The 27,260-nt window shown below is 42.4% G+C and overlaps 1 protein-coding gene across 3 annotated transcripts in view; it reads right to left on the bottom strand.

The window, feature by feature from the left end:
• The window catches only part of actn4 (actinin, alpha 4), a 61,068-nt gene extending 36,279 nt beyond the window's left edge, over positions 1-24,789 (bottom strand). For 2 of the 3 annotated variants that reach the window (XM_071497387.1, XM_071497388.1), the window contains exon 1: positions 24,408-24,787. In XM_071497387.1, coding sequence (XP_071353488.1) covers positions 24,408-24,533 — 126 coding nt within the window. In that variant the 5' untranslated portion in view covers positions 24,534-24,787. Of the gene's footprint in view, positions 1-24,407 lie in introns of all 3 variants that reach the window. The other variant, XM_071497389.1, reaches the window with a different exon arrangement.
• Between the last annotated feature and the right edge of the window lie 2,471 nt (positions 24,790-27,260).

The following is a 27,260-nucleotide window of genomic DNA, read 5'->3' as shown; positions in this document are numbered from 1 at the left end:
GCAGGTTGTTTACTCTGCAGGTGATAAGTTATAGAAAATGCTACAAACGAGGAGCAGCAGAGGCAGTTGTAGCGTTAAAATTCAGAACTTAACTGCATAACAGCTGCTAGCAAAGACAACAAGGTCAGTAACGTTTGTATTTCATTATTCATGTTGCTTTCACTGGTAGTCAAGGCTGATAGGACCCAATCAGGGAGCGACCATTAGCGTCTACGTCATCGTTTCCATTGTCTCTGTTTTTGCTTGTCCAGACTACAACACAACCCCAGAGTTTTCAAACTAAAACAGGGTCAGCAATGTTTCCAAAAGTCTCCATTTTTGTGGCTCAAAAAAAAAAGTCGGGATGGCAGGTGAAAATGCAGCAAAAGAGCTGTGTTTTAAAACTAAAAGGTAGGAGTGTGGACGTAGCCTCATGTGATGCCGATCTAGACGAGCTTCCTGATTTAAAGTGGCAGTTTTAAAGAGGTAATGGGTTTCTTTTCTGGGCTGATATGAAGGAGTTTAAAAAGACATGAGGAGTTTTCTTGTGGAAAAAAAAAGTTTAACTATTACGTCTTCCTCCTGTCTCTGTCTTTGTCACTCAACAATTAATCAGATACCACACACAATACGAGACACAAAGTTTTACTGCAGCTGAAAAGGAAGAAGATAGATGAGATCAGGTCAGAGAAGCAGCGAGAGGAGCGACGCAACATGAGACAACAATCAGATTCACAGAGGAGGGAGTCAGCATTACTCAGCATTAGTGTCTCCTTCAGTTTGTGTGCGTCTGTTTCTCTCATATCACACCATCACTTCTTTTTCTTGTCAGCCAATCGGCAGCCAAATAATCCACTTCCTGTCTTTAGAGGCACAGCACAGGAAACGGCGGGGGCGGAGGATGTCCATGTTAATTCTCCAGGAATGCAGTGAATGGATCCAACTGTCCAAGATGTAAAACATTAACCCGTGAGCAAGTGGTGCAAACCTGTAAAGATCAGCCATCTGAGGGTTTGCAGTCTCCTCTCTAATGACATATCACAATGACAGCGGGCTCCAGAGGGAAAGTGTGCAGGAAGTTCGTAAAGGCCTGCCACGCCGTGATGTTTCAAACAACCGAGGTGACTCATGTAGAAAGCTGTGTGAGGTCAGTAGGAAAGTAAGCGCCATCAACCGCTGGAGGTGAAAGGTGACAGGGCTGCGTCTCTGCCCTGCTCCACTTCAGCACAGATAATTGTACTTTCAGGATTTCACACCTGCAATTTGTCGACTTTATGTTCACGCTGCCCATGAACAGCAACTCTGACTGGCATGAGGGGCAGTTTACACATATTCCAGTCAGCAGCTTATCACACAGGAATTAAAAGTTAAAAACACCAAGGTAAAGAACAGTGAAGAAAAACGTTAGGGATAAAATAAAATCTGTTTTTTGATAATTGAGAGGAAAAAAAACTGAAACATATTAATGCCAAACAACAGATTATTCACTAGACAAGAAAGATAAAACTCTATCTGATCAACGTTGAATGTAAAATAAACCTCTGAACATCTAAACTGATGAAGATGAACACCTTGACAGATACGTCACAAACTCCTCCGCGTACTGAAAACTGCACTCATTTCTAGAAGCCACACCTCAGCCACAAAAAAAAGTCTGATTAATTGTGTGGTTAAAGTAACAAGGACAGGTGCTGCAATGATTGACACCGTTTTACAATCAAGGGCCTTAAACACCGCCCACGAGCAGTAACCAAATGACTCAACCAGGCTGTTTCACAACCAACATGTACGTTTAGAAAGGTTCTCACACTCTTGAGAAGGAAAAAAACTGACACACACGGCCATGCATGACTTCATCTCGCACAAACGTATCACCGCTTCAACTGCTTTTACTGAACCATATTTGATACTTGATGATAGAAGTGACTGCTTCAGAAATTTGATGCCTACTCTAAATTCCTTGAAATGAAAAGTAACACTTAAAAATAAAAAATGGTTTTAACACATTTTTGAACAAGGCCTGCTTCTTATCCTGGCTCTGTGGCAGCATGCAGTTTGTTATCTAGATAAGGATCCCATTCAGGCGCCAGGGCAGACCAGGCCCACTCCTGGAGACCAAACCAGAGTCATGGGTAACACCTGGAAACTGCCAAACAACTCCACACAGTGGAACAGGACCTTGTGTACAGGGGACACACTGGGACAGAAAAACAGATTAAGGAACAACAAGTTTGAAACAAGTTCTTGTGCTAGTGAACTGAACTTCACATCACCGTCTCTGAGACTGACTGTGTGACTCCAATGCAGCTGACCCTTGTGCTCCTTACTGCTGGTTGTACTGATGGTCGGTTAGGAATATCATTTACTAACTGAACCATATTTAAGTAATCTGTTCTGGATAAGTGGGTCGACTCCATGTCTGAGTCATGAGAAGCAAAGCAGTGATGACATTGAGATCATTACAGATACGTGTTGCACTTTGACCTTGCACTATTCAAGCCTCCAGCTGGCTGAAAGTCAAGTTAATTTATCACGAGTCAACAGAGAGATGGAGAAAAGAGCCTGAAACAAACAACAGGCAGGCCTGTGACTGTTTAACATAAACGTCTCCTTTAACCTTGACAGAGTTCACTTTGGCCTTGTTGAGATGCAAATGTGGCTCCTTGGAGTTATTTTTTTTCATATCCAGCTGATCCTGCAGGCCACAGCCGCCAGTAGCCAGAGCGGTGTTCCCCTTCTTTCACCAGCCTGACCTCCCATTACAACACCACAGCTCTCCCATCACTGAATGAGCTGAGGTCATTATTATTATTATTATTATTATTATTATTATTATTATTATTAATAATAATAATAATAATAATAATAATAATAATACACACCCACTTCTGTGTCTGTCTTTTGTACTCTATCACTGTTCCCCCCACTGTGTGTGTGTGTGTGTGTGTGTGTGTGTGTGTGTGTGTCTGTGCACTTTCCCAATCAGGAGCTTGGCAGGCCTGATAGCAGTTGGCAGGGCGAAGCATCAGCTGTTTGTGTCGGCCTTTCATTAAAACCGCTGGCTGAATCTTTCCAGAGCTGCAGGACGGTTCTGCAGTTCTGTTGTTGATCAGTACAGGGAGGAGGAAATGGAGCCACTCCACCAAACCTGCCTTTGTTAGACAGCACACTGTTGTCTTCATTCCAGACCGAGTCTGACAGCACCTCCGGTGTTGGTATTTTCACAATTTATTTCCAACAAAGAACCAACAGAACAGAATATGACAACAAACTAGATTTAAGCTACAAAACAACATCCTCAGAGCAAAGAAAAAACTATTATAGTATTTTTGCATGTACACGCAATGTATGAAGTAACATTTTCAGATGTCTGAGTGGAAAGTAACTGCTGGTAAAACTGGTGAAAACAATACAAAACACCACAAGCAGAGCTCTGGGAAACCTCTACTGTTCATCTAAGAGCTTTATCTTTACAAATAAAATCTATTTTCACACAACCACCTGGGATATATGCAAATGTTATAGCTGTGTTTATGCTGAGAAAACGTTTCAGATGAGGCGCCTGCGATCAGTGTGTGTGGTGCAGGAGACAGATCACCCTCTGGCCTTGTGCTTTGAGAAGCTGCAGTGTAACTCAAGTTTTACAGGTTTAAATCAGGTGGCAACCCACTATGACGTCACCCATTGGTTTGCGAATTGCTATTTTGAAGCCTCGAGTTTGCAAGTTGACCGCCGCCATCTTGATTTTTTGAAACCAGAAGAAACCATATTTGGAGAAGAGGGTGGAGCTGAGTAGGAGCGAGGGGTGGGGCTGACCTAAGAGCCGAGGTCACTATCCACGCCCACCTAAACTGTCGACCTGACAACAGCATCAATCTTTCGGCTACGCAGTGCTGCTGAATCCGAAGTCATTTTCCATAAGTCGAGGTAAACTTTATTACGAAGTGTTAAAGTACTTTTAATAGTTAATAGTTAAAAGGGACTGCTCTAGATTGACAAGCCAAAATGTGTCAATCATCCTTTAGCCATGCCCCAATGCATACCCTACTTTATCGTCTATTTTAAATTAAATGGGACTATAATTTTAAAAATGAGCATCATGTTGTATTGAAGAAGACTTGAAACTAGCGATCGAGACCATAAACTCGTTATGAAAATGTTTACTGGTGTCATAAACCAAGTGAGAAGTAGGGTCATTTTCTCATAGACTTCCATACAATCGGACTTCTTTTTGCAACCAGTGGAGTCGCCCCCTGATGGTCCTTCGATAGAATGCAGTTTTAAGGCACTTCTGCATTGGCTTCATTTTCCAGAGCCAGCGTCAACGTCCATTTTTATATAAAGTCTATGGTTTAAATGTGCAAACAGCCACGTAACACTTCTGCAGCTAGACAACGACCTGTAAATCCACAGGCTGGAGTAAAATCAGTAAAATATCAAAAATGATATGATTATGGGAGTTCATTTGGGTTACCACCAGCTTTTTACAAACCTGATATGTTTACTGCCTATTGCCTGTTAGTAGGGCTGAACGATAAGCCAAAAAAAAAAAATTCATATAGCGATACATATTGCAATTGTGATAAGTCATGATTTTAGTGGGAGTTGTAATTGCATTTCATTATCACTGAAAAATATATATATAAAAATGATGTGATTCTTGCTGGTGTCTCTACCAAACAAGCATGTTCCCGTATTTTTGGAATATATGAGTTTTAGGCTGCGGCGTCTCTGCAACAGCATTTACTGTTCACCAGCAACATTTAAACAAGAGTGGCTCAGTTACTGACACTGCACTTCAGCTGTCTGACCAACATGGATGTCTTTATTACCTGCGGTCTGGCCTGACATACGTTCTCTTTAAAGGTATACACGGTGATGTTCTACTTCCTGGACTACATTTACCAGTCACATCCTGTTGTGTTCCTTTTGGTTGAACTGTGTTATTAAAGGCTCTACATTTATGGGACTTTTATGGGTAAACAAATACAAAAAGATCTTGTGCAACACAACTGGCAGCTCCTGCATCTGTCACTGTGGCTCACAATGTGTAGCACAGAACATCACTGCACATCGATTCCTGACACAAACAGGAGGGTGCGTTGTTCTTTCAATGCACAAAACAAAACTGTGTTTCTCTGTGAAAAGATGCGAGTTCCATCAAACATGTTTGATATTTACAAACAACAACATTTCAGCAGAGGATGTTTATTTATTTTATATATATATATATATATATATATATATATATATATATATATATATATATATATATATATATATATATATAAATATATAAATAAGATTAGCTGATATATTGTATCAGCTAATCTCAACCCCCCTCTATGATTCTCTGCTGGACAATACACTTGTTGCTGCCTGTGAAATCAAGGCTAAAATTATAACCACTGTTATTTTGACGCATGTTATCCTGAGGATTAATCCTTTAACCATTTTGTACCCTCATTTCTGCAATGTATCCATTAATGCCACTATAATTACAAATGGCTTCATTTTCATTTTAACAAGTGTGTTGTAAAACTACAGACTGGTTAAGGGAACTAGTGTTGGTTAACTTATTTTCAGAGAAGGGTTTCTTCACACCACTCAGTTCACAGAGTCTATTCAGAACAGTGACTAAAAAAAAAACATCTGAAACCAATTGAAGCCTCTTGGAGGAAGTTATTGGTGAGAAAAGAGAAGTAATTATTGTTATAGAACAAGTGTGGGAGAAATTTTATATTTATCTAGAGGAGTATTTCCAGGGCAATGAAACCTTCTTTTCCAATTAGATATTCTTTAATGTTGTAACTGGACTTTTCCTCTCTCATCACTTTTCGGGCACAGAGGGCCATTTTTCTGGCTCTAGCGTGTGAATGTGTCTGCCTTTGTGTGAGTAAACGCCACTATAGATAGAGTGAGTAAGTGCTTAACAGAGCGACCAAGACAGTGTTACTCAGCATTGGGTTATTTTAATCACTTCTTCTATCTCTGTCAGCTACAATCACACACATCTGACAAAAAGTTAAGTTATAACGCCAAGGTCACGGCAGGTTGGCCGTCCGTGTGTCGCCTCTGCCATGAGATTTGGGGGACAACAGGAGGGGATGGGAGGAGAGGAATAAAGAGGAAGGAGAAAAGAAAGGAAAAAGAAGTATAATCTGTGTGTGCATGTGTGGTAGCAGAACCAAGGCATTTCAACAGCTAGAAATCTTCATTCTTGGCATTCCCACTCACATTCCCACTGTTGTTGCTCATGTGCTGCTGATCTCATACAAAACCTATGATGATAACCAACGTGTATGCACACACCTTGGTGGGGAGAGAGAGAGACAGACAGACAGACAGACAGACAACAAAGAGGCCAAAAGAAGAAACAAAAATATTTCCCTTAACAACAAAAAGCAAATATTAAATGACTGAATCATGTGACGCTCGAGAAATGAATAAGATGAAGGAGGGAGAATAAATAGGAACACAGAGATGTGTGTGTGTGTGTGTGTGTGTATGTGTGTGAAAATGTGGCCAAACGGGAGTTTCAGGCTGGCCCAGTTGCCCGGCAGCAGACAGCATTGTCACGGTAACAGGCTCTTCCTGCCCCTCCTCCTTTCCATCCGCCTTGCATGCTGTTACCTTATAAGGCAACGCATTTTAGCTGCCTGTCACAGCGACAATGGTGATGTAAGAGGGCAGCAAGGTGCAACCCCTGCTGACACAAACACACACACACACACACACACATACATACACACACACACACACACACACTAAAAATGCATGAAGAATTTACAGGAGATGAACACGCAGAAACACACACTGTCAGCGTTACACCTTAACGTTACCTGACTGCATACATGTCCATTTTATGAATGATTGTGTGTGTGTGTCTGTGTGCATGTGCCCTAAAGTGCAGGAATGTGAAACATGACTCACACAAACACCTTCCTTTGTTGCCCCCCTCTGCTTCCTACAAAGCAGCAGAAACAAACAGGAGAGAGAGAAAACCAGATAAAGGCAGAGATGAGCAGAAAGCTGGACACATATTCATCAAGACACAGACGCGGTGAGATCAGATGAAGTAAAAGATAAAATACATCTTTACAAAAAGAAGAAAATAACTGAAAAGAGAGCTGCTGCTCTGTAAGAGAACCACCTAACTTCCTGCCACTGAGCAAGAGGCTGAGGTCAAAGTGTAGCTGAAGGAGTGTATGCATGTCCCTAGATGGCCTTCACTCCCATCTGGTGAATTTCAATGCCCTTTGTGCTTGTCACTCAGTTTTAGGAAGTTTTCAGGAAGTCAGACATTGAACTTTTTGTGCTACGTGGGGCTGAATTTAAAACTCAGAAAGAAGAAACAAAACTGGATAAACCTGTAGATTTCTGACTAAACACGGTCAATGAAAAAACAAAAATGAAAATGCTGATCTCAAAATGAATTACCAACAGAGAAGAAGTCCTACTCCAGCTGTTTGCAATTCATGAAATTTTGACAACTTGGTCTGATTATCAGGCTGATGGAGCTCAAGTGTGTTATTTAACCAGACAGGGTGTAGGCTGTGCTATTAACTGAGCCATGTATTCAAGATATGGACATGCAGGTTAATTAAAGGCATCCAATTTCCAAATATCATATGCAAGGTATTTTGATTGGAGAAAATGTGTTTGATAAAAAGTGGACATGAAATACATTTTACTCCATTTTGGCGGGTAAAAATCAGATCTTCATGTGAGATAGGGTCTGATATCTAGATCATGCAGAGTGTTTCCAGACTTTTCAAGGACTTCCTGATGCTGCGAGTCATTAGGAGACATGGGAGTGGGGGAGGAAGGAGACCTCGTAAAAGGAGCTGAGAGTCCAGACCCAGTACAAGGAGCGGCACATTGTTTGTTCCTGTGTGTTTCCGCTTGTTGATGACCCGTACAAAACACACACACACACACACACACACACACACACACACACACACACACACACACACACACACACACACACACACACACACACACACACACACACACACACACACACACACACACACACCACCCCCTTGGTCTAGCTCTGTCACACATTCCAGAGCTCACCCTGCCCTTTATGGCTTCATGACTCACTGGTCCTACGCTCGTCTAACACATACACAGTCAAGCGAATGCCAAGCAAACCAACATGCAAAAGGACAATAATCAACCGCTGTGAGTGTCACATCAGACAGACAGGAAGGTTGAGAGTGGTGTTTGGGTATTCCCAGGTCAATTCCTTTTTTAACAACTAAAAGAAACTGGCATGTGTGTACAACAACTAAATTATTTAGCTGATTAATTTATTTTAGTCTATAAAATGTCTAGTTATGTTTTCCTTCAGAGAGTTGGTTTTGTCTGATGAGTCTAGATTTAGGTTGAAAACAATCTCTTATTCTTTCACAGGATCGTTTTTTTATATCCACACACTGGTCAAACACACACTTCTACATCAACACACTCCTCCCACACTAACCTAAAACCTTAATGCAGTGATCCTCATGCCCCAGATAGACTCATACAGACTCATGCAGAGCTACCACTGTGCAGGCTGGGTCTGTGGGGGGATCACAGTTCCAGATTGATATAATCCCTTTAAAATGACTTTAGTATTATAGCACCCCCTCCCCCCCGTCCAGGATGTGTAGACAGTGAATCAGTGACAGTAAACCAGCTGCACCTTTCTTTTTTTTCTAAACTGGACATCATCTATCACAGTCTGGCAGGGTGACAGGGGTGCATAACATATAGTCATCTCATGCTGAATTACTGGCTGTAAGTATGCCCATGCATGGTAAAGAAATAAGAGCAATGGAAGATATAAAAATGCTGAACTTCCTCTTGCACGTTCACACCTCGGTTGTCTCAAAGCTCAGCAGCCTTCATGTAGTTTCTTCCACTTCCCTGACATTTCTCTTCTAAAGAATTAGGTCTGGGGGTGAAATCAACACTGGCTTCTCAGCTTTCACCAGAGTTCAAATGAGTACATCACACATTAAAACGAGCTCCGTATTCAAATCAGATTTTCAGTTGCAGCTGCTGATTGGTTATAGATGCTTTTTTAGTTTCATTTAGGAAATCCTTATACAGAGTTTGGTGATACCACAGTAACCACATTAGTCCAATAACCCCACTTCAGGGCTGTTCAGCTACCTTAGATTACAGCATCTTTTTTGGGAAGGTTTATTATCCATCTCTGACCTCCTGTATGTAGTATGAACTCCACAGTTGTGCTTTCTTCCTTTGTTAACAACACTGTTTATTCTTCAACCTCTCGTCCAATAGAGAATTACCGTTTACCATCACCTCTCTCTGTCTCTCTCCAACATCCTTCTCTAAAATGTTTTTCACTACTTCCCGGATATAATGTGACAAAGTAAAAGACTTCTTTCAACCAAAGCAAAGTCTTTCATTTCAACATAGCACAGCTGGAAATCTGCACTGCTGCAGCTGCCAATATGTGCATGGATGTCACAGTGAAGACAAAAAATAAGGTATCAATCCAGGGAGCAGCGATAAGAGTGTGTTAGCACAGAAACTGTTCTCATACTGCAGTGGCAAGCATAGCAGGAAACACTGCAGCACGATTCTCACGCTGCAGCATCGAGCTGTCATGTCTCCACAGCAGTGGTGTCAAAACCAGGAGAGCTGCGCTCATTCACACGTCAGAGACAAGACTGTGTTGCTTGGAAGCTACTGCAGGGTACCAGGGTCTGTGTTCTCTCACTCACACACACACACACACACACACACACGCCGTTGTGTACTCCCGACAGTGCTGTGAGTCAGAGGAGGGCCAACAGAGGAGTCTTTGTTAACTGAGGGAACGGTAGCTAAATAATCCCCTGCAGGCCAGCTTTGATTGGATGAGACAGGATAGTAGGCCCGTGGCCGATGGCGGAGAGGGCAGAGGACTTCCCTGACCCACATTAAGACCAGCGGCAGAGCGAGCAGCAAGACGACTTTCTGCTACAGCTGCTGGTTTGGCCGAAATGTCAGCTCTGACTTTTAAACAAACCACCACCTCAAAAGACTTTAAGAGTAAAAACAATGATCTACAGAAGATGGTTTAAGCATAAAACTGGCAGGTCACTTATAACCAATGGTAAATGCACATTGCTGCAATTTTGCAGAAACTTAAAACCTCCATTGGCCTTCAACAGTATCTTCTTTCCCAGTAAACCACCTTCTCCACCTCAGCACAAAAGGAATACCTTTTTGCGGTATTTTCAAGAGTTTTTTTCCCCTGTATTTCCACTGGGGTTTTCTTTATGCAATAACTGAACATGGGCATGAAGACAGTGGTTTCAAGTGCATCCTGGACAAAACTGGAGACAAATTATTCCATGTTCTGTACTTCTGTGTAATATACAGTGGGGCTGATGTGCAGGCATTTCTCCCTTGTTGGCTGCTCATCTGGTTCATAAAGGGGGCAGTGACACACACAAACACACAGTGATCCATCTGTCTCTTCGGCCTGACTCAGAGGGCATGCTTGACTGTTTGCGTGTGGGGACTTTATCTTTGAAACAGGGAAGGGATAGAAAACCACAGAAACCTCAGAGCCTTCCTTCCTTCCTCTTTCCTCTACTACAAGGACTTCCATGGGGATGAACACAGCGCTGCAGTCACTCTTAGACACCATCTCAAACACATGAGTCTCACTCATCCTCTTTTTTCCTTTGTCTCTGATGTGAGATTTATTTTTCAGCATTGAGTGATTTATCAAAAATTCAGACACCTGGTGGCTCACCTGTTGGAGCTCATACCATTAGGGCTTAGTCCTGACCGCAGCGACCTGGGTTCAAGTCCAGCCTGAGGCCCTGTGCTACACGTCATCCCCTCTTTCTCTCCCTGACTTTCCTCTCTCTCTCTTTCACTGCAACTATTAGAATAAAGGCAAAAACTTTAAACTAACTTTAAAAAAATAGGATTTGTTCAGCTCAGTAGTCAGTTTCTGTCTTCTGAGGCAACAGCATGTTTCTTCATGCTACAGTTTATAATAAATAATCTTTCTTCCATACTGTCTCTATACACAACCACTTCACCATGAAAATCAACACTACTAACGGGTAAAACTACAGTAACAACAGAAACAGGCCAGGGAAGAGGAAAAGAGTCCTCCTGCTTTCCATTTCCCTTTCAAATCCCTAGGCCTGCAGCAGCACTGTGTTTGGATCGTCAGTCTTTTCAGCTGCACAAACTGGCAGTGAACCTGCAGTACGTGTTCATCAGCCATCTGTCTCAAGCATTTCTCTGCTTGCATGTGATTAAAAAAAAAATGCAGTCTTACACTTGCAGCATGCATAATCTGCCCCCAAAATAACATGTCAGAATAATCAAGAGTAAAATAATTAAGACCAGAGAGAGCAAACATATTCAAAGATATAAGTACATGATTTCTGATGATATTTGTGAATGATCATGTATGAGCTAAAACAATGAGTTAATATCATTCCAGCTGCTGCCTTTGTGTTTTAAAGCAGAAAAGAGAGACCCTATTGTCCATTTCCATGTTCCTCTGTAAAAGCTCCAGGCCTGTAGTCTCACAGGGACCCCGCCCCCCCAAATTATGAAATACGAAAAAACACACACACACACACACACACACACACACACACAGAGATTGAAGTGAGGAGCAGGACCCAGGCTGGTCCTGCAGATCCCTGACCAGAAATACATCCCACAATACAGACAGAAGCCCCAGAGCTGAACTGCTAAATCACACAGACACAGAAAAACAATTTGGCATTGCAACACCGATGGTCAAAAGCAAACGGGCCAAGTCCTAAAAATAGCAGCACACACTCCAGTTATCCTCTTTTGTCTGAGGCCTGTTGCCTTAACGACTCTGGCAAAGACAAGAGAAATGCAAGGGAAGAAATAAATGTGGAGAGTCAGAGAAGGAGAGGAAGAGTGTTGCGTGGGATTATCTGGTGAGCAGAGCGTCCTTGCTATAAATGAGAGCAGCAGAGGAACCTGAAGGCCAGGCACAATCAGTAAATATTTAATGCTGCTGTAATGTGCACTGAAACCAACACAGGCTCCATTGATACCCACTCAAATGGTTATCATTTCAGTGTTCAAACTCAGAGAGAGTGTTCCCATATTTTCAGTCCATGGTTTTGGATTGTTTTTTGTTGTTGTAGATTTACATATTAATATTTTGCAGATTAACATTTGTCAGTTTATGGCTTTTATTTTGTGCTGCTTCAAATAGCAGATGGTATTTTGGCAGGAAAATCAAGAAGTAGTGCATTATCTTTTTCTGGTTGTTCTGGCTGAACAGAAGGACGAGTGATTTGTTAGCATTAGCAGTGATAATCTATAGAAAGTCAAACTCAAAAGGCACTGCAGTGCACTTCATCTCCATGTTTTAGACTCACTATGATCTCTGTATATCTCATGGAAAGGTATTTCTAGTGTTACGTGTGGGTTTAAATAACTATATACACTATTCATTTTGTCTGATGTTGGCATGTATGTGTGTCCCTGTGGGCCTCTCCTCTTCACCTCTTTGCCCAGTGCCCTAGTTTCAAAGCTGTTAAATAATACAACAGGAGCTCACTGAGGAAATCAGAGACAGCCTCAGAGGAAACAAACACACACACTTAGTTTGAATCATGTCCTGTTTGCCCCATCTTCACCTGCGTTACGACGCTTTAAAAGCCACAGTGATAGATGGAGGTTTTTGTCTCGAGACCACAACAAACACCAACCGATGCCTACAGATCCCAGCAGCCTCATCAGCTGATTCCCTGTCAGGGTAGAGTTCAATTCACTTTTGATGCTGCAGATTCACGTTAAATTTCCACAACACAAGAGCAAACACTTTGAAATAAAAAACAGTGAATAAGTTTGACCATGTCACAGATTAAAAGAAAAAAAAAAAAGTTAAAGTTAACTGATGCTTGTGTTTACAAACTGAATTAAAAAAGGACTTAATAAAGGTTTTTAGGAACAGAACTGTAACTCCACATGTGAGAGTCAGAAATAACACATCATCTAAAATATGTAATGTTTGGAGCAGTAATAAGCTTCACAATTAAAGCTCTTTAACGGTCAAACATTATAAGGCTTTTATTGTGAAGCAGCTACTGAACATCCTGTCCCTGACAACACCGACATTTTACTGCACCTTTTCTCTAAATCTGTTTTAATACAGGAAGAAAAGTTTAACAACCACAGGCTGTTAATTAAATAAAGACGTGCATGTGACAAGATGCCACATTCTGACTGAAAGCAGGATCTAATGATTATTAATCAGACCAGACGTTTTGTTCCAGCTTTTGGTACTAACACTTTGATACTCTACAAACACATTCAGTGCCAAAGAGCACTGAGGTTTGATATCCACCACTAGTGGAAATGTGCATAAGTAACACAGTGCGTCCAGATAATCAAATAAGTAGAACCAAAATGCAAACTTTTCAAAATAATGCCTTGGTTCTTGATCCTTTACACAGCAGTTGAGCAAACCTCAAGATCTGGATTTTTGACTGGGATTTATTTTCAGGTGACATGAGGAGGGTGGAAAAGAGGGTAGATCATCAGGGCATCTGTTTAATGCTGGATAAATAGTTTCAGAGCCCAAAAGGTCTGCTCTGTTCTATGACCACATCTGTGTGACTTTCAGACTGAGGCAGACGAGCGTGAGATGCGGTGCTAAACCTCTGATCCAGCCAAACATCCCCTCCAGATGTTTGCTGTGTGCATATATGTATCTAAGCATGTCCCAGATGTAGCAGGAGGCCTTACCACCCCAGCTCACCCTTTCTTACCAGACTACCGCGGCCTGTTGTTGCTCATTCACACACCTACCCCAGAGGAAGAAGAACCTGTCTAGGCGTGGCCATGCATGCAGACATCCACCAAGGTGTATGCTATAGAGCAACAATAACATTATAGGAACACGGCCTGCTATTTGGATCCTGACCTACCTGAAGATGCACTGAAGACATAGCCAGGAGAATAAATCAGCTCTGCATCATTTTGATCTAATCAGGCCTTCACTGGTTGAACCTTTCTAACAAACTGAACCACAGTTTTCATTCAACATGTCTTCTATTTTAAGATGAGGAGGCTGAATCACTGCAGAGTGTCTGTACCGAGGTGTTATTTCCTTTACTGTTCTTGAGGACTTGAAATTCATTTGTAGTGGTTAAAAAGATCATTAAAAAAAAGCAAATACTTTGCTCTTATGGGTCATGTAAAAACAAGATTTGTTAACTTATCCCCATCCATTTCTTATGGGAGATTACATCTTCTATTTGTGAACAATGTGAGTTCCAGCTTTCTGACTGGTGCCCCCAGTAGCTCTGATGTTTGACATATGTTCACCCTGTGCCCTTAATTCAACACCAAACTGTAAAATAAAACAGGAGCCACATCCATACATATCTTCTGTGCCTTTACGTATCATCTCAGATACGTGTCACATTTAATCTGGTCTTCTGAGCTGGGACATAATCTCTGTGTGAGTAGTGGTGGTGGTGGTGTGGGTGGGGTGGCAGATGTTGCTGCACCATCACACTGGTATCAAGGGGACGATCGGACTGAGGACAATCCAGACAGTGTGAGCAATACACAGTTTACACACACAGGCTGACATGATGAGGTTTGTTCCACACTGAAATATAAACCATTAAACTAAACACAAATTGGTCCCTTAAATCTTATAGTTTATAGTCATAGTAAGTACGTGAATTTGGTGAGGGTTGAGCTCAGTATTAGGAATGCTGAGGGTCCAGTTAGCAATGTACTTCTATTATGTTGGAGGATTTACAAGACAGACTTAAAGAAGAATGGTCAAAAGTGAAGCAGGAGAAGGTGAGATATCGTTAATGTTTAGGGTCCATCCACACTAATAAGTTTTCATGTTAAAACTGTGTTTTCTTTATCCAGACGACCATTTTAGCTTCATATCAGAAAATAACCTCCGTCCATACTAACACGCCAGAAAACGCATATCACATGACTATTGTCTACTCAGGAGTAGGTTAGTTGCAGAACATACCACGATCAAGGAAAGCACAGACAGCTGTAGCATTAAAACACAGAATTTAACTACACAGCAGCTGCTAGCAAAGATAACAAGGTCAGTGACACTTGTAATTCGTTATCTATGCTGCATTCAGCTCTGGTAGTCGTAATTGATAAGATCCAATCAAGAAAAGAATATGGGTGTTTGCATCGTTATTACATGATTACAATGCAATCCTGGAGTTTTCAAACTAAAACGGGGTCAGCAGTGTCTCAACTTTAGGGGCTCAGAAACTACACAATAGTGTGGACGCTAGATGTAAACATAGCACAAGTGATGGGATTTAAAACTAAAACGTATTAATGTGGCTGTAGCCTTAGTCCATTGTACGGGTCAAGCTCCAAAATTACTGGATCCTACATTTCCCACAATGCTAATAAGCATTTTGTGGACAAACCTGAGCAGGTCAGAATCACAGGAGCACTATACAACTGTTTTCAGGCCGAGTGGCACTCAGTGTGCCTGGTACACTGACCTGTATATGTATAACCTGTGAAATTCCCCTTTAATGAGCATTAAACAAATCATCCATGAAATTAAACCTGAGCTACAACTTGCTGCAAGTGTCACAAATAACGCCGTCAGAATTGGCCAAAAATGCTGTTCAATTATTCCTTCCTAAAAAAAAAACCAAATGGGTTCAAACCATTTGAGCATCTATGTCTATAAGAGGGGAAACCAATACAACCAGAGACATAGATACTTCTAAAGGTTTGTGTGCATATTTTCACCTGTAACGGTAGACTAGGCTAACTGTAGTTTACAGAGCCTGCACACAAATTCATCTTGAGGTTCCACTGTTTTGCTGCGTGCTGACCAAAGTCCAAAGTATTTCCAAACTGTTTTTTCTTTAGATTTCTCCAAGTGCACCTTCCTCCACCTGCAGCAGAGCTGGCTTGTGAATTCTCTGCCATCTTTACCACATGGTTGCTGTTGAATTAATCGCTCATTTCAGCTTGACCTACATTTCATTTTCAATCAATGAAAGCAATGTTGTGAGACTCCTGTCCGTCAAGCAGGGCATTCAGTGCAGCGGCCCCAACTCACAAGCAGACAGCTGCAGTAGTGCTGCTGTTTTTTCCTTGCAATATGTAAGGTCTGTTGAATTTAACAATATACAAAGATTTCAAAAGGAAAGTATGTGAGTGTATGTGAAAGTGTATGAGGTCTGCAATTCTTGCACTAATGAAATAACACCAGTGACACAGGAAAACATCTTCTCACAGTGGTCAGCACCTTGCAACACCTAAACAGCATGCATGCACTCAACCACATTGAGTTGCAAAAAGTGGGCTTACAGTGTGGGCAAAGCACATCTATCTATAGTCTCCAGTGTATGAAACAAGGCGCTGCATTAGCCTCCCTCATAATATTTGAGGACAGTGCAAAATGGCCACATTTCGCACTGTCAAGAAGATTTCGCTTCTTGTTCTTCTGTTTTTCTGATAAAAATTGTATTGAATTTGAACACTCTTGCCCTCTCTCAGGTGCAGGATGAAAGCAGAGCTCTGAAGTGGTGTTTCCAAAAATACAGAGCCCTGCAGAGCGCCGTGGTTCAGAATAGAGAGGCTGCAGCCTCACAGATACAGGAATGCTATGTGCATTGTGCAGCCATGGAGACAGGAGAGAGATGCAGAAAGAGATATTCAGAGATACAGCAGGTAACAGTGGCACATAGCTAAGAATGCACAGCACAGGCTACACTGGTATCTTTTTTTAATGACTGCAATGACGATGGTGATATTTCTCTGTTTCATATCTTTCAGATTTTCAGGCAGGATTCTACATTACAGCCTTAAATTTTTACTGAAATCCGCCCTGCAGAGTCTTCAGACCTGGAACATGGACAGAACTGTTCTTTATCTTTTAGCATCATTTCTGCAGATCAGTTAGAAACCTATAATAATTGCGGTTGTGAGGTGAGGTTACTTGAATCCTTCCATTTAAACACTGAGGTGTTTGTTTATGAGGAACATGCTCTAAGCCAAGCTGAACTGCAGCTTTGCCCTTTTTCAACAGTACATTGTTTCTTCAGTTTATTTCCCTGTACGTTAAACGGACCACAGATGATGCACAATAACTTTAGGAGACTCAAACTCACACACAGATTGATGCAAACACACACTCAAGCAGTAGGTGAGGACAGGAGACGACTCTGCGTTTGTTTAACTGCACTGTGTTTACCAGCAGCCTCGGGCAGACCAACCCACAGCTATGTGACAGTGCTGGAAAACTAGAGGGGGGAAACCTCACTTTCAAACTGCAGTCAAACCCCCTCCTCCCCGAGACCCAGAATATAATAGTGCCCCCACCCTTTACACATGTAAACACAGGCATTTAATCTCTCACACACACACACACACACACACACACACACACACACAACCCTTTCTTCTGCTGCTTTCTTACAAACAACACCCCCCTTCAACTTCTCGTAAACACAAGGTCTGCATTAGAACACACATACTGTCACAATGAGACACTGAGACAATCAGTGCAGCCACTGTTTCCCTGCTGAAATATAAAGTGATGCAGTTCATGATATAAAACTCTGACATGAGTCTGTTTGAGTGATGTTGCTGTGTCACTGATCAGCTCAGTGAGAAAAGTGACTGACTGATGCCAGGAATAAACAAAAAACATCTTAGATTAATCTTTCCAGAGTTAGAAAAGATATTCAGTTTACGATGAACAGAAATGCAACAAATCTTTGCATCTGAGAAGCTGAAAGCAGCAAATGTTTTGCATCTTTGCTTGATAAGTGAATCACTTGTCTAAAGGTCGACAGAAATATGAGACGGCAAAACTGCTACCAACTGTTTGTAACACAATGATAAGTGGAGCAAAGCTCTTATTTCCAAAAAAATGTCCTTAAATACCTTTGTCAAAGATACACTTGAGGACATAAGGGGTTAGGGTTAGGGTTAGGGGGGGCTAAAACTATCAACATGAATATTGGCAGCCAACCAAAAGGAAATTCTTAGTCCCTGTTGTTGCCAATTTCAATTCATCAGTGGGAAATGCCATTTACTAATCCTCATAACTATGCACAATAGCCAAGAAGAGAGCATGTGAACAAGCACAGTTAGTGAGAGAGCTAAGGTTATGTCAGCCATGAACTGAGTCCAGGGATTCATGGCTTCTATGACATGTGGACGCACCCAAGTTCTCCTCTCTGTCCCAAAATGCAAAGCTTTCCCCACACACACACACGCACACGCACACGCACACACACACGCACACGCACACGCACACGCACACACACACACACAAAGAGAGTGGGAGAGAAACAGACCGTGAAGAAATCTCTTTGAAAGAGAAACACATTAGACCTCACCACCTCGACACACAGGCCCACAGTGGACCAATGTCAATACCAGCCGTGGGCTGCATGGTGGCTACAATCTCTATGCTGATTGGACCATGTGTTCAGGTTTGCTGCTCTGGGTAACTCTGGCCAGCACTTTGAACTTGCCTGCCACACCAGAGGCAAAGCAAAGTGCAATCAATCACAGGGCGGCAATGTCTGAAAACTTTTCTGCTCACAAGTATTTGGAGCAACTATTGGCGCCATAACTTCCGCCACATCATAACCAGCTGGCTGGAAACTCATGCTGCCCCCCCCCCTCCCCCAGTGAGCATCCTCTGCCCTCAAGGAAGATTCTCCCACTCATCTTCACCGCATCAACCACATCTGCAATCCTGCAAACCCCCAACTCTCTTGTCAGGCAAAAAAACAGGACACCCCACCCCCCTTTAGTAAAAAGTCCCCTCCCATCATGGGCCACCAAAGGAATGTCTCCCCCTGCATGCTCTCTGGCCACCACCACAGGCAGAACAGAGAGAGAGACAGAGGAGAGGCTGAGAGGGCTTACATTCCTCTCTGTTCTGTCTTCTCACTGGCTGCCTGTTTGACTGACTGCTTCGTTGTTTAGGTCCACGAGCTGATTCTGGATCGCTGTCAGCTGAAGCCGAGGGCTTTCCCACAGTTGACCTGGAATCAGCTGGCAGTGAGGGAACGAACGACGGCTAAACTTCCATTATCTCACATCCCAAAATCTACTGTTAGAACTACACGTGCCAGAAACTTACTTCTCTAAATTCACTTCTGTGTTAAGTTAAAAAGAAAAAATGGAAGAGGAAGTTCTCTGCAGCCATGTTTCACCTTAAGCTCTTTGATCATTGATTAGGGTTGTAACTAATGATTAATTTCATTATCAGTGAAGGTGCTGATTATTTTTTACAGTTTCACACATTAAGAGCTCACAGTCCCACACATCTAATTTAGCATTTTGCTTGATCAATGATTTCCAGTGAGAAAAAAATAGTTATTACAATTGTTGAGAAATTTATGTCCATCGAGTAATTGCTAACTGAACTGACTGTCCAGCAGCAGCTCTGCCATTTCTATAAAAATCGCCAAACTTGGGGCAATCCAATAGCCGAATGGTTAGGGCACATATGCTCTGCGCAGGAAGTCCCCGGTTTGACTCCCGGCCGGCTGTATGTCATTCCCTCCTTCTCTGTCCCTGCATCTTCTGTCTCGCTACACTGTCCTATTGAATAAAGGCGTAAAATATCCCAAAAAAAAAACAACTTTCAATTTTTTAAATTTGCATTCAGTTCAATTAAATTCCACCTTTGTAAGAGGAGGATATATGCAGCAGATTACTCCCTCTCTTTTCTCTTGTAACTCCTCTAACAATACATTTGGATACACACGATCAGCAGAAAGATCTCATTTCAGGCGTCTCAGCTTGCAATCACTTAGTATCAGATGATCGTGGCCAAGCAGCTTGATTTATATTCAGAGGCTGCAACTCAGTGCATACGTATCAGTGTGTGATAAGGATTAAACTGACCCATGGTTCGACCCTGTTCAGAGAAAACTGAATTAACAATATTTCAGATCAACATTAGTCCTTAATAACCACTGCTTTAATCCAACAGAAGAGTCGTCTCCTCTCGTATCTGCCACATCCCAGTTAGGTTGTTCCTGCTACGCAGTACCAGCCAATCACATGCACACAAAAAGACAGACAACCAGTCAAAGCGTTTGCTTCTGTTATTCTCTACAAACAGACCATTGTCTATTGTTGTTTAGCAGGCAGGCTATTTATCTTCCTCAAGCATTTTCAGCTCCCTTCATTCTTTTAAAAAGTTGTTTTGGAACAGGAAGGCAGGCCGGGAGAAGAGAAGTGGCCTGGCAGCTTATTATGGAGCCAGATGTTAGCCAATACAGCAAAGACTGCAGGATGCATTGTTTGGTCCATTTGTCCTGACAAAATGTCACTCACAGCTCGTCCTGAGCCAACGCGGGCCATCTGAAGAGGCTCCGCCTGCCTGCCAGGCAGTCACACTGAAAGCATGTGAAAGTGGGCGGCAAAAGAACAAATAACATTGTGTCCAGCTGCCCACCTTGCCAGCAATGATAAAACAGTGGTGTGTGTGTGTGTGTGTGTGTGTGTGTGTGTGTGTGTGTGTGTGTGTGTGTGTGTGTTGTGATACAGGGCGCTGGGGGGGTCGTTCAGGCTGGCTACAAACAAATTAATGCTGCTCACTTTGTGACATCAGAGGACACGTCCACACTGACAAAGCTGAAATAATCAAAGCTCAGACGAGAACAGGGTAAATTCTTGTGCGATAAAAACAACTGGGTGTTTTTTCCTCTAATTACACACGAGCGTTGCACTGACTGCACAGGTCATGCAAAACAACAGGAAAATTATCGCAAGTTAAATCAAATTATCCCATCTACCTCCACATCTTTCCATCAGCCACAGCTGCGAAGCGAACAGTCTGTGTCACAGTTCACCTTTAATCACTTCAATGCAAACAGACTGAGGTGGCTGTCACCATAGGAAAATGAACCACAACTGATTCTGCCACTGTAACACAAGTGATTTATGAGGGGTCAGTGCTACACACTCCTCTTCTTCTGCAAACACTGAAGCTCTTCTGATTTCACTTGGGCCATTCACTTAGTTGCAGGAAAGACAGCTTTAAAAGTTTCCTCTTTTTTGTGAACTAACCCGAGAGAACAGTGGAGCAAAGAGCCAACTCATCAGTTTTCAAAAACAGATCAAACAGACAAATAAGATCAGTCAGTCAGCAGTGATGCTGTCTGTTCCAGGCCCTTTGGCTTGTGTGCTTTACTGCTTTCCTTGTCAGCTCGTTAACCCACGTCACTGTACTTTCTCCCTGCCTCATGACATGAGAAATATGTGCTGCCTTACTGTCACTGAGATGCAGGATTTGCATGAACCGCCTGCCACACTGCCGAGAGTTACAATAAAACCTCTGGTGGCGTCACCGCGTACTTTGACATGTTCAAACGTGTGGTGGATCCCTGAGCACAGAGAAAGACTTAATAACATGTTTGTCAGGGGAGGAGCTTTCGCCTGTAACAATCTGCACTTAACTGGACTCAACTGGGCTCAGTCCACATACTCTGGGGTGTTGAGTAATGTAGCTCAGTGGACAAAATGGACAACTGGAAACACACAAGGACAAACTCTGCCTCTGCTAAAGAAACACAAACTCACACTGGAGCTAATTAAGTAAAAGGCTGACTGCTGTCAAATATCTTTTTTTTTTTTTTTTTTTTTTTTTAAATCATTGTCATCTTGTTTACTGAAAAGATAAAGAGACACAAGGTATGTCAATGCAGCAGCAGATAAAGTCCTAATCTTTGGGGGAACCTTGTGGCTCCATTAGATAACATGTGAACTATGCACCTCCAGTGTTAACTGAGGCCTTTGTCACATGACGTCTCACTGTCTCCTCCCTCAGTTTTTCCTGCTCATCTCTCTACTGTCACCACCAACACAAAATCCTCATCGCTGTCTTTTTCCCCCTCTTGTGTTACTCAACATGGTAAATATGCAGAAGTCAGCACGACGGAAAACTGCCTCCGACAAACTGCTCCTGTCTTTGACCTTACAGACTCACCCCTCAAACCCATTCCCACACTCATTATATCCACTTCTCTCCTGATATTCCTGCAGGAGGCATTTGCTCACTTTTGCGCAATAACTGGCCCAGTGAGCGTGAATACACCGCAGGAATTTGCCCTTAGTTTCCCCAGTCTCACTGCGGCCAGCACAGCTCAAGCTCGGTAGTGGGACATGTCCCCAGCATGTACTCTTCTCATTCAAACCAATCATCTATCAGCAGCATCCACTGATGAGTGCAGATTGATTGAGGAATGCAGAGGAATGGACCTCACCCCAGGTTTGCACAACAACCTGTACTCTGTTAATGATTCGCAGGTTGAATTCTCCGTTTAGAGAAACTTTGACCCGTGTGATCTCTAGACAAATATGCAGAGTGTCAACACAGTTCACTAACTGGCATGATGTATCAACGGAGGACTGGACCCACCAGGTTTGATGGTAATCAACTTCAGGAATGTCTGATGTTGACGGCTAAAATGCTGAGTGGCCCAATTAAAATGCACAATTCAATGCTCGGCATGCTGTCACACCACTAGAAAGTATGCCAGCCATCTGACTAGTTAGTGAATAAGATAGGTTGCGTAGCCTGGTTAGGCACTGCACACACACAAACACACACCCTCTTCATCATTCCACACTGTTAAGTAATGGCCTCTCCACTCCCTTATGAGACATTAGAAGGTAAAAACCTGGTGTTGGAGTGGTTTAGTGTTGTATAACAGGCCCATGTAGCCATGAAGGTGTGTGTGATTTAAATTTCATCATCAAGACTGCGATCTGTCCATTTCCAATTTGGAATATATAGAAGAGCTCTATATTTCGAGAAATTTCTTCTCGCAGGTATGACCATTCAGCACGGTGGACACATAAAGGCAGAACAATGGGTAAAAAGGTAGAAAGGTCACCTTGATCTAGTAAATATTAGTGGACGGCTCCCATTGCCACACCAAGAGAAAACTGTGCACAGGTAGTGAAGTATTAATCACAGCTCAGTGGCATCTATTAAAAAAACATGTCAAGCAAGAGGAAGAATAAAGCAATAAGGGGAAGTTGGATGGAGAGCTGATGAGGATGAGCAAGGTAGGGTAGGTTAGGTTACTAATATGTTAAAGAACAGGAAGAGTACGGATGCCCCACATGGTGCCAAGTGGTTTAATGTTATTTGGTGTCTAAAGATTTAAGCAGAATATCACTGCAGCTGGTTATAATGTGCAGCAAAGCAAGTGGGTGTTCAGTGCTGTGCAGCCAAAGAGCGCGGCTGCAATAACATGTATGTTCCAGGGCTGTGGGGAGAGTATGAGCCTATGCGATTGTCAGACCAGATACAACATTAGTCTGTAACGGGGGCACTCGGTGTGTGCTAGGTCTTCTACACTTCTCCAGCCACTTTGGTTTCGGTGTGTTACACGACTTTTCTCTTCCTCTGACCTGTCGGACAAGCACAGTCACACGACCTCTGATTTACAAATCAGTGGGAGGCAATCTGCTGAGATGTTACACCCTCATGTACTCTCTGTGTAACGTTTTGATCCATTACTGCTTTTAAAATGGCTGTAAGGCTCCAAATGCACTTTAGGTTTGAAAAAGTTGCTAAAAAAATGTCACCAGCAGAGGTTTCAACTCCAGGTGCTTTACCAACCTGCCAAGAGTTCACCCAGTTTAAAAAGAACCAGTAACTCCTTCCATGATTAGATGTGGATATAATGAGCCACAGCTGCTTTACAGTTAAATTATCTGTATATTGGCCTTGAACACCACGGTATCGGTCAGACTTTCCAGTAGTGAGCAGCAGCAGAAACTCGCCTAGCCTTCGCCAGCCTTATCGGCCTTCAACCAGCCAGTCAAGCACGCAGGCAGACAAGTGGGACAGGGCGCTGGATAACGCCCTGCACGCTTCACAAACAGCGTTGACGCACTGTTGGATAATATCTGCACAATCACAATTTTGATTTTTGCAACAATGTGGCGCCCTATTTCCGCTCGCGCGGCGAAGAAAGTGCCGGGATTTTTTTTAAATCTTTGACAGAGTGAAAGCAGCAGCTAATGTGAGACACAGGCTCGGCCCCACACACACACACACACACACACACACACACACACACCAAGACTTTTCATTCAGAGAATTAGAGAGGAGGTAATCAGCGTTTAACCAGTGAAATGAAACAGCAGGACATTGAGGAGAGCCTTGGGACGAGCTAAGAGGAGATCCGGGCTGGGAGGGAATATAGTTGACATGAAGTGGGACATTGGGTGCAGCTGCGGGGCTTACAGAGCAAAACCAAGGCCCGTACTCGGTCCCTGACCTCCACTCCCCATCCCATCCCTCCCCTGCCATTTTCTTTCTGCCCGCCGCCGCCGCCTCCCCTTAGCCCGGCTCGACTCGGCCCAGCTGGGCCCGACTTTGGTGGCCTTACCTTCCTCTGCTGTTTCTCCCAGGCCGGGTCCAGCAGCAGGTCCCGGTCCCAGTCATTCTCTTGCTCCATGTAGGTCTGCACCCCGCCGGTCGAGGATTGGTTATTGGCAGCGTGATAATCTACCATGTCAGCAAAAGAAACCTGAGTACGCCACAGAGAAACTGTCAAGGGAAAAAAACCTACAAAAATAAAAAATAAAAATGAAAAAAAAACGACGGCCCAGGTCAGAGAGGTGGGATAGGGAGCGATACACGACCGAGGAAAGCGTCCTTCTTTACTCGCCGCTTCCAGCCGTGAGTGTGTTTTTTAATGTGGTGAGTACCCGGTGTGTGCAGGCAGAAAACCCCCGCTGCTGCTATGAGAAGAAAAGCTTTCCCTCTGAACGGTGTGGCTGCTGGGAGGACCCAGCCGCTCCGACAAGCTAGACGCACCGAGGAGCGAAGCTTCCGGTGAGACCTTTCAAAGTAATTCACGTGAACGTTTTAACTTTCTTGACCACGCCATCTCAGACCTCCATGAAACACATCTGTAGTCATTTCTTTTGTGTTTTTTCCCCCTTTTAGTTAAATTTCCCCTATATTGTTGTTTTTGTCATTATTGTTATAGACCTATATAGTCCCCCCTCCTTAGTAGCTAAAATTCATGGATTCTTCTTTTACTATCAATTCTACGAGCTTCACTGGATAGTTAGCATAAAGTTAAAAATTCGATTTGGGAATTCTTGTGCAAATAAAATTTTCTGTAAACCCTCCGCTTCCAAAGCCATGAGATTTTATTTTGAAGGCACCATCATCTATTTCCCGGCATAAATCTGTGAATTTCTACTCATCTCCAATAGCTTCCATAGGCTCAGACAGCTCATGAATATTCATATACATTTGAACGTGAGCTGCTGAAACAATGAAACATTATCAATCTGAAATATTGAAACGCAGAAAAACTCAAAGTGTTTGACCCTCTCTTTGCAGGTTAATTGTCTTTTCATGTCGCTGTTCTTAGAATTGTTTGTAATTTGATTTCACTGCTGCTTAGTCAAGTTTTAAATTATTACAATATTACAAAACTTTCTGATTTAAAGTGATTTGTTTAATACAAATTTTTACCCTGCAGTCAGACTCATTCTGATATCCTGCTTGAAGTGGAAGCTATCAAATCACTTATACTTCAAATCACCACTAACCATTTTGCAAACTATGCTGCTGCAAACTTGGATTCAATTATCCTGCTGCTCCAGCGAGCCACTGGTTTCATTTATTTTCTGTCCAATATGAAAAGCCTATAATTGCTTCAGTGGGTCTGTTCATTAGTCAGAAGTTAACACTGGTTGCATTGAGTGTGATTTTTTGAATAGCAGTGTGACAGTGCAACAAGGTATAGACTCAGAAACCAAGCCATGAAGTAGAATAATATTATGTGTATTTAACCAGCACAGGAAGAATCATATTTGTTAATGAATGTGCCCTTATTGTGGAAAAATGCCTGGAAATTGACATATTTTACTTAAAAGAGAGGAAGCCTACAACCAGTGGTTCTCAGGGTCTTGACCTCTCTGAGCATCACAAGATAATACTGCAGGGCCAGAATATGCTTAATTGGATAAGAAATGAAAATATCTCTATGACATTATTAATTTTATTCTGGGTTATTCTCACTTTTTTTCCTTTTAAAATATCAAATAGTGTCCAGTGTTCCTGCCTCCTCAGATTATGAAAAAAATGAAACAACCTGTAAAAGGAAAATCAATCTTTAGTAAAGGATTCGTGCACAGCCTGTAACCATCAAGGGGTCATGATCCAAACCATTTGAGAACCACTGACCCAGAAGACTGACATCATAAAAAAGAAAAGCCTGAGCTGCAGTGTCATCCATTACATCTGCTGTACAGAGGCTCAGGCTGGTTTGGACGGTGACTGTCCTGTCTGCAGGAGCCACCTACAGAAGTAGGTCATCCTCAGGCTGTCCTGGTCGATTAGCGTCACCGCAGCCCAGAGCAGCATATAGACTGAAGCAAGACCATGCCTCAGCTTTGATGTTGCCATGTGATGCCATATAGTGCAGCTCTTCTACTAACAGCTCTGTGATTGGTCACAACAGGCCTGAGTCATAATTACAGTCTGTTCTGGGCTCATTAGCAGGAACAAACCACTTATGAATGGACTGTTTTCATTTTTTTTACAGAGGGACTGAACAAAGAGAAGTTGAGTCTCAAATGTAGCTGTTTTTTTTAACACAGGGGGATGATAGGAATGCTGATGCACAAAAACATGTTCTCATGGCTCCAGTTTGCACATATTCTATGATAATGCATTTATTTGTAATCTTACAAAATGTTTTATTATTTTCTGTTAAAATACTGTTTTACAAAAAAAGGAGTCAGTTCATCAAAATTACAAAAACTATATTATCTAACTGAAAATCTGAATCTGTCTTTATCAGCGGTTTTCATGAAAGCTGACCTCTACTGAAGAAATAGTCCATATGAAAACTGTCCCTAGTTAACTCTGTTAGCTATCTAGTGTAACAAGGACACTGTTTCTTGAAATAGATGCTGCTCGTAAAATAACTAATTCCCATGTGACAAAACTTTGAGTACCACAAACATAAGTTGTCCTCTAATGTACAGCAGACATTTCAGAGACGTGTTTTCAAAAGAGGATCTTTCTGAGGAATTAAAGCAAGCAAAAGTTCTTTGGAGCTCTGTTTCAAAACTTGAAAAAAATATGAACCTGTCTTTTAACAGTTATAGTTTGTTGTTTTTTTGGGGTAAGCTGACCCTTTAAGTTTATGAAATGGTTTTGGTCTGGATGTCACGTTTTTGTGAAACCACCCACTGCTTGAGCCCACACAACCTAA

The sequence above is a fragment of the Trachinotus anak genome, unplaced genomic scaffold (genome assembly GCF_046630095.1).
Source record: "Trachinotus anak isolate AG129_WGS33_773 ecotype Australia unplaced genomic scaffold, CSIRO_AGI_Tana_v1 ptg000014l, whole genome shotgun sequence".
Taxonomy (NCBI): Eukaryota; Metazoa; Chordata; class Actinopteri; order Carangiformes; family Carangidae; genus Trachinotus; species Trachinotus anak.
Note: the sequence above shows the minus strand (reverse complement) of the source record. Positions and strands in the feature narration are given on the sequence as shown.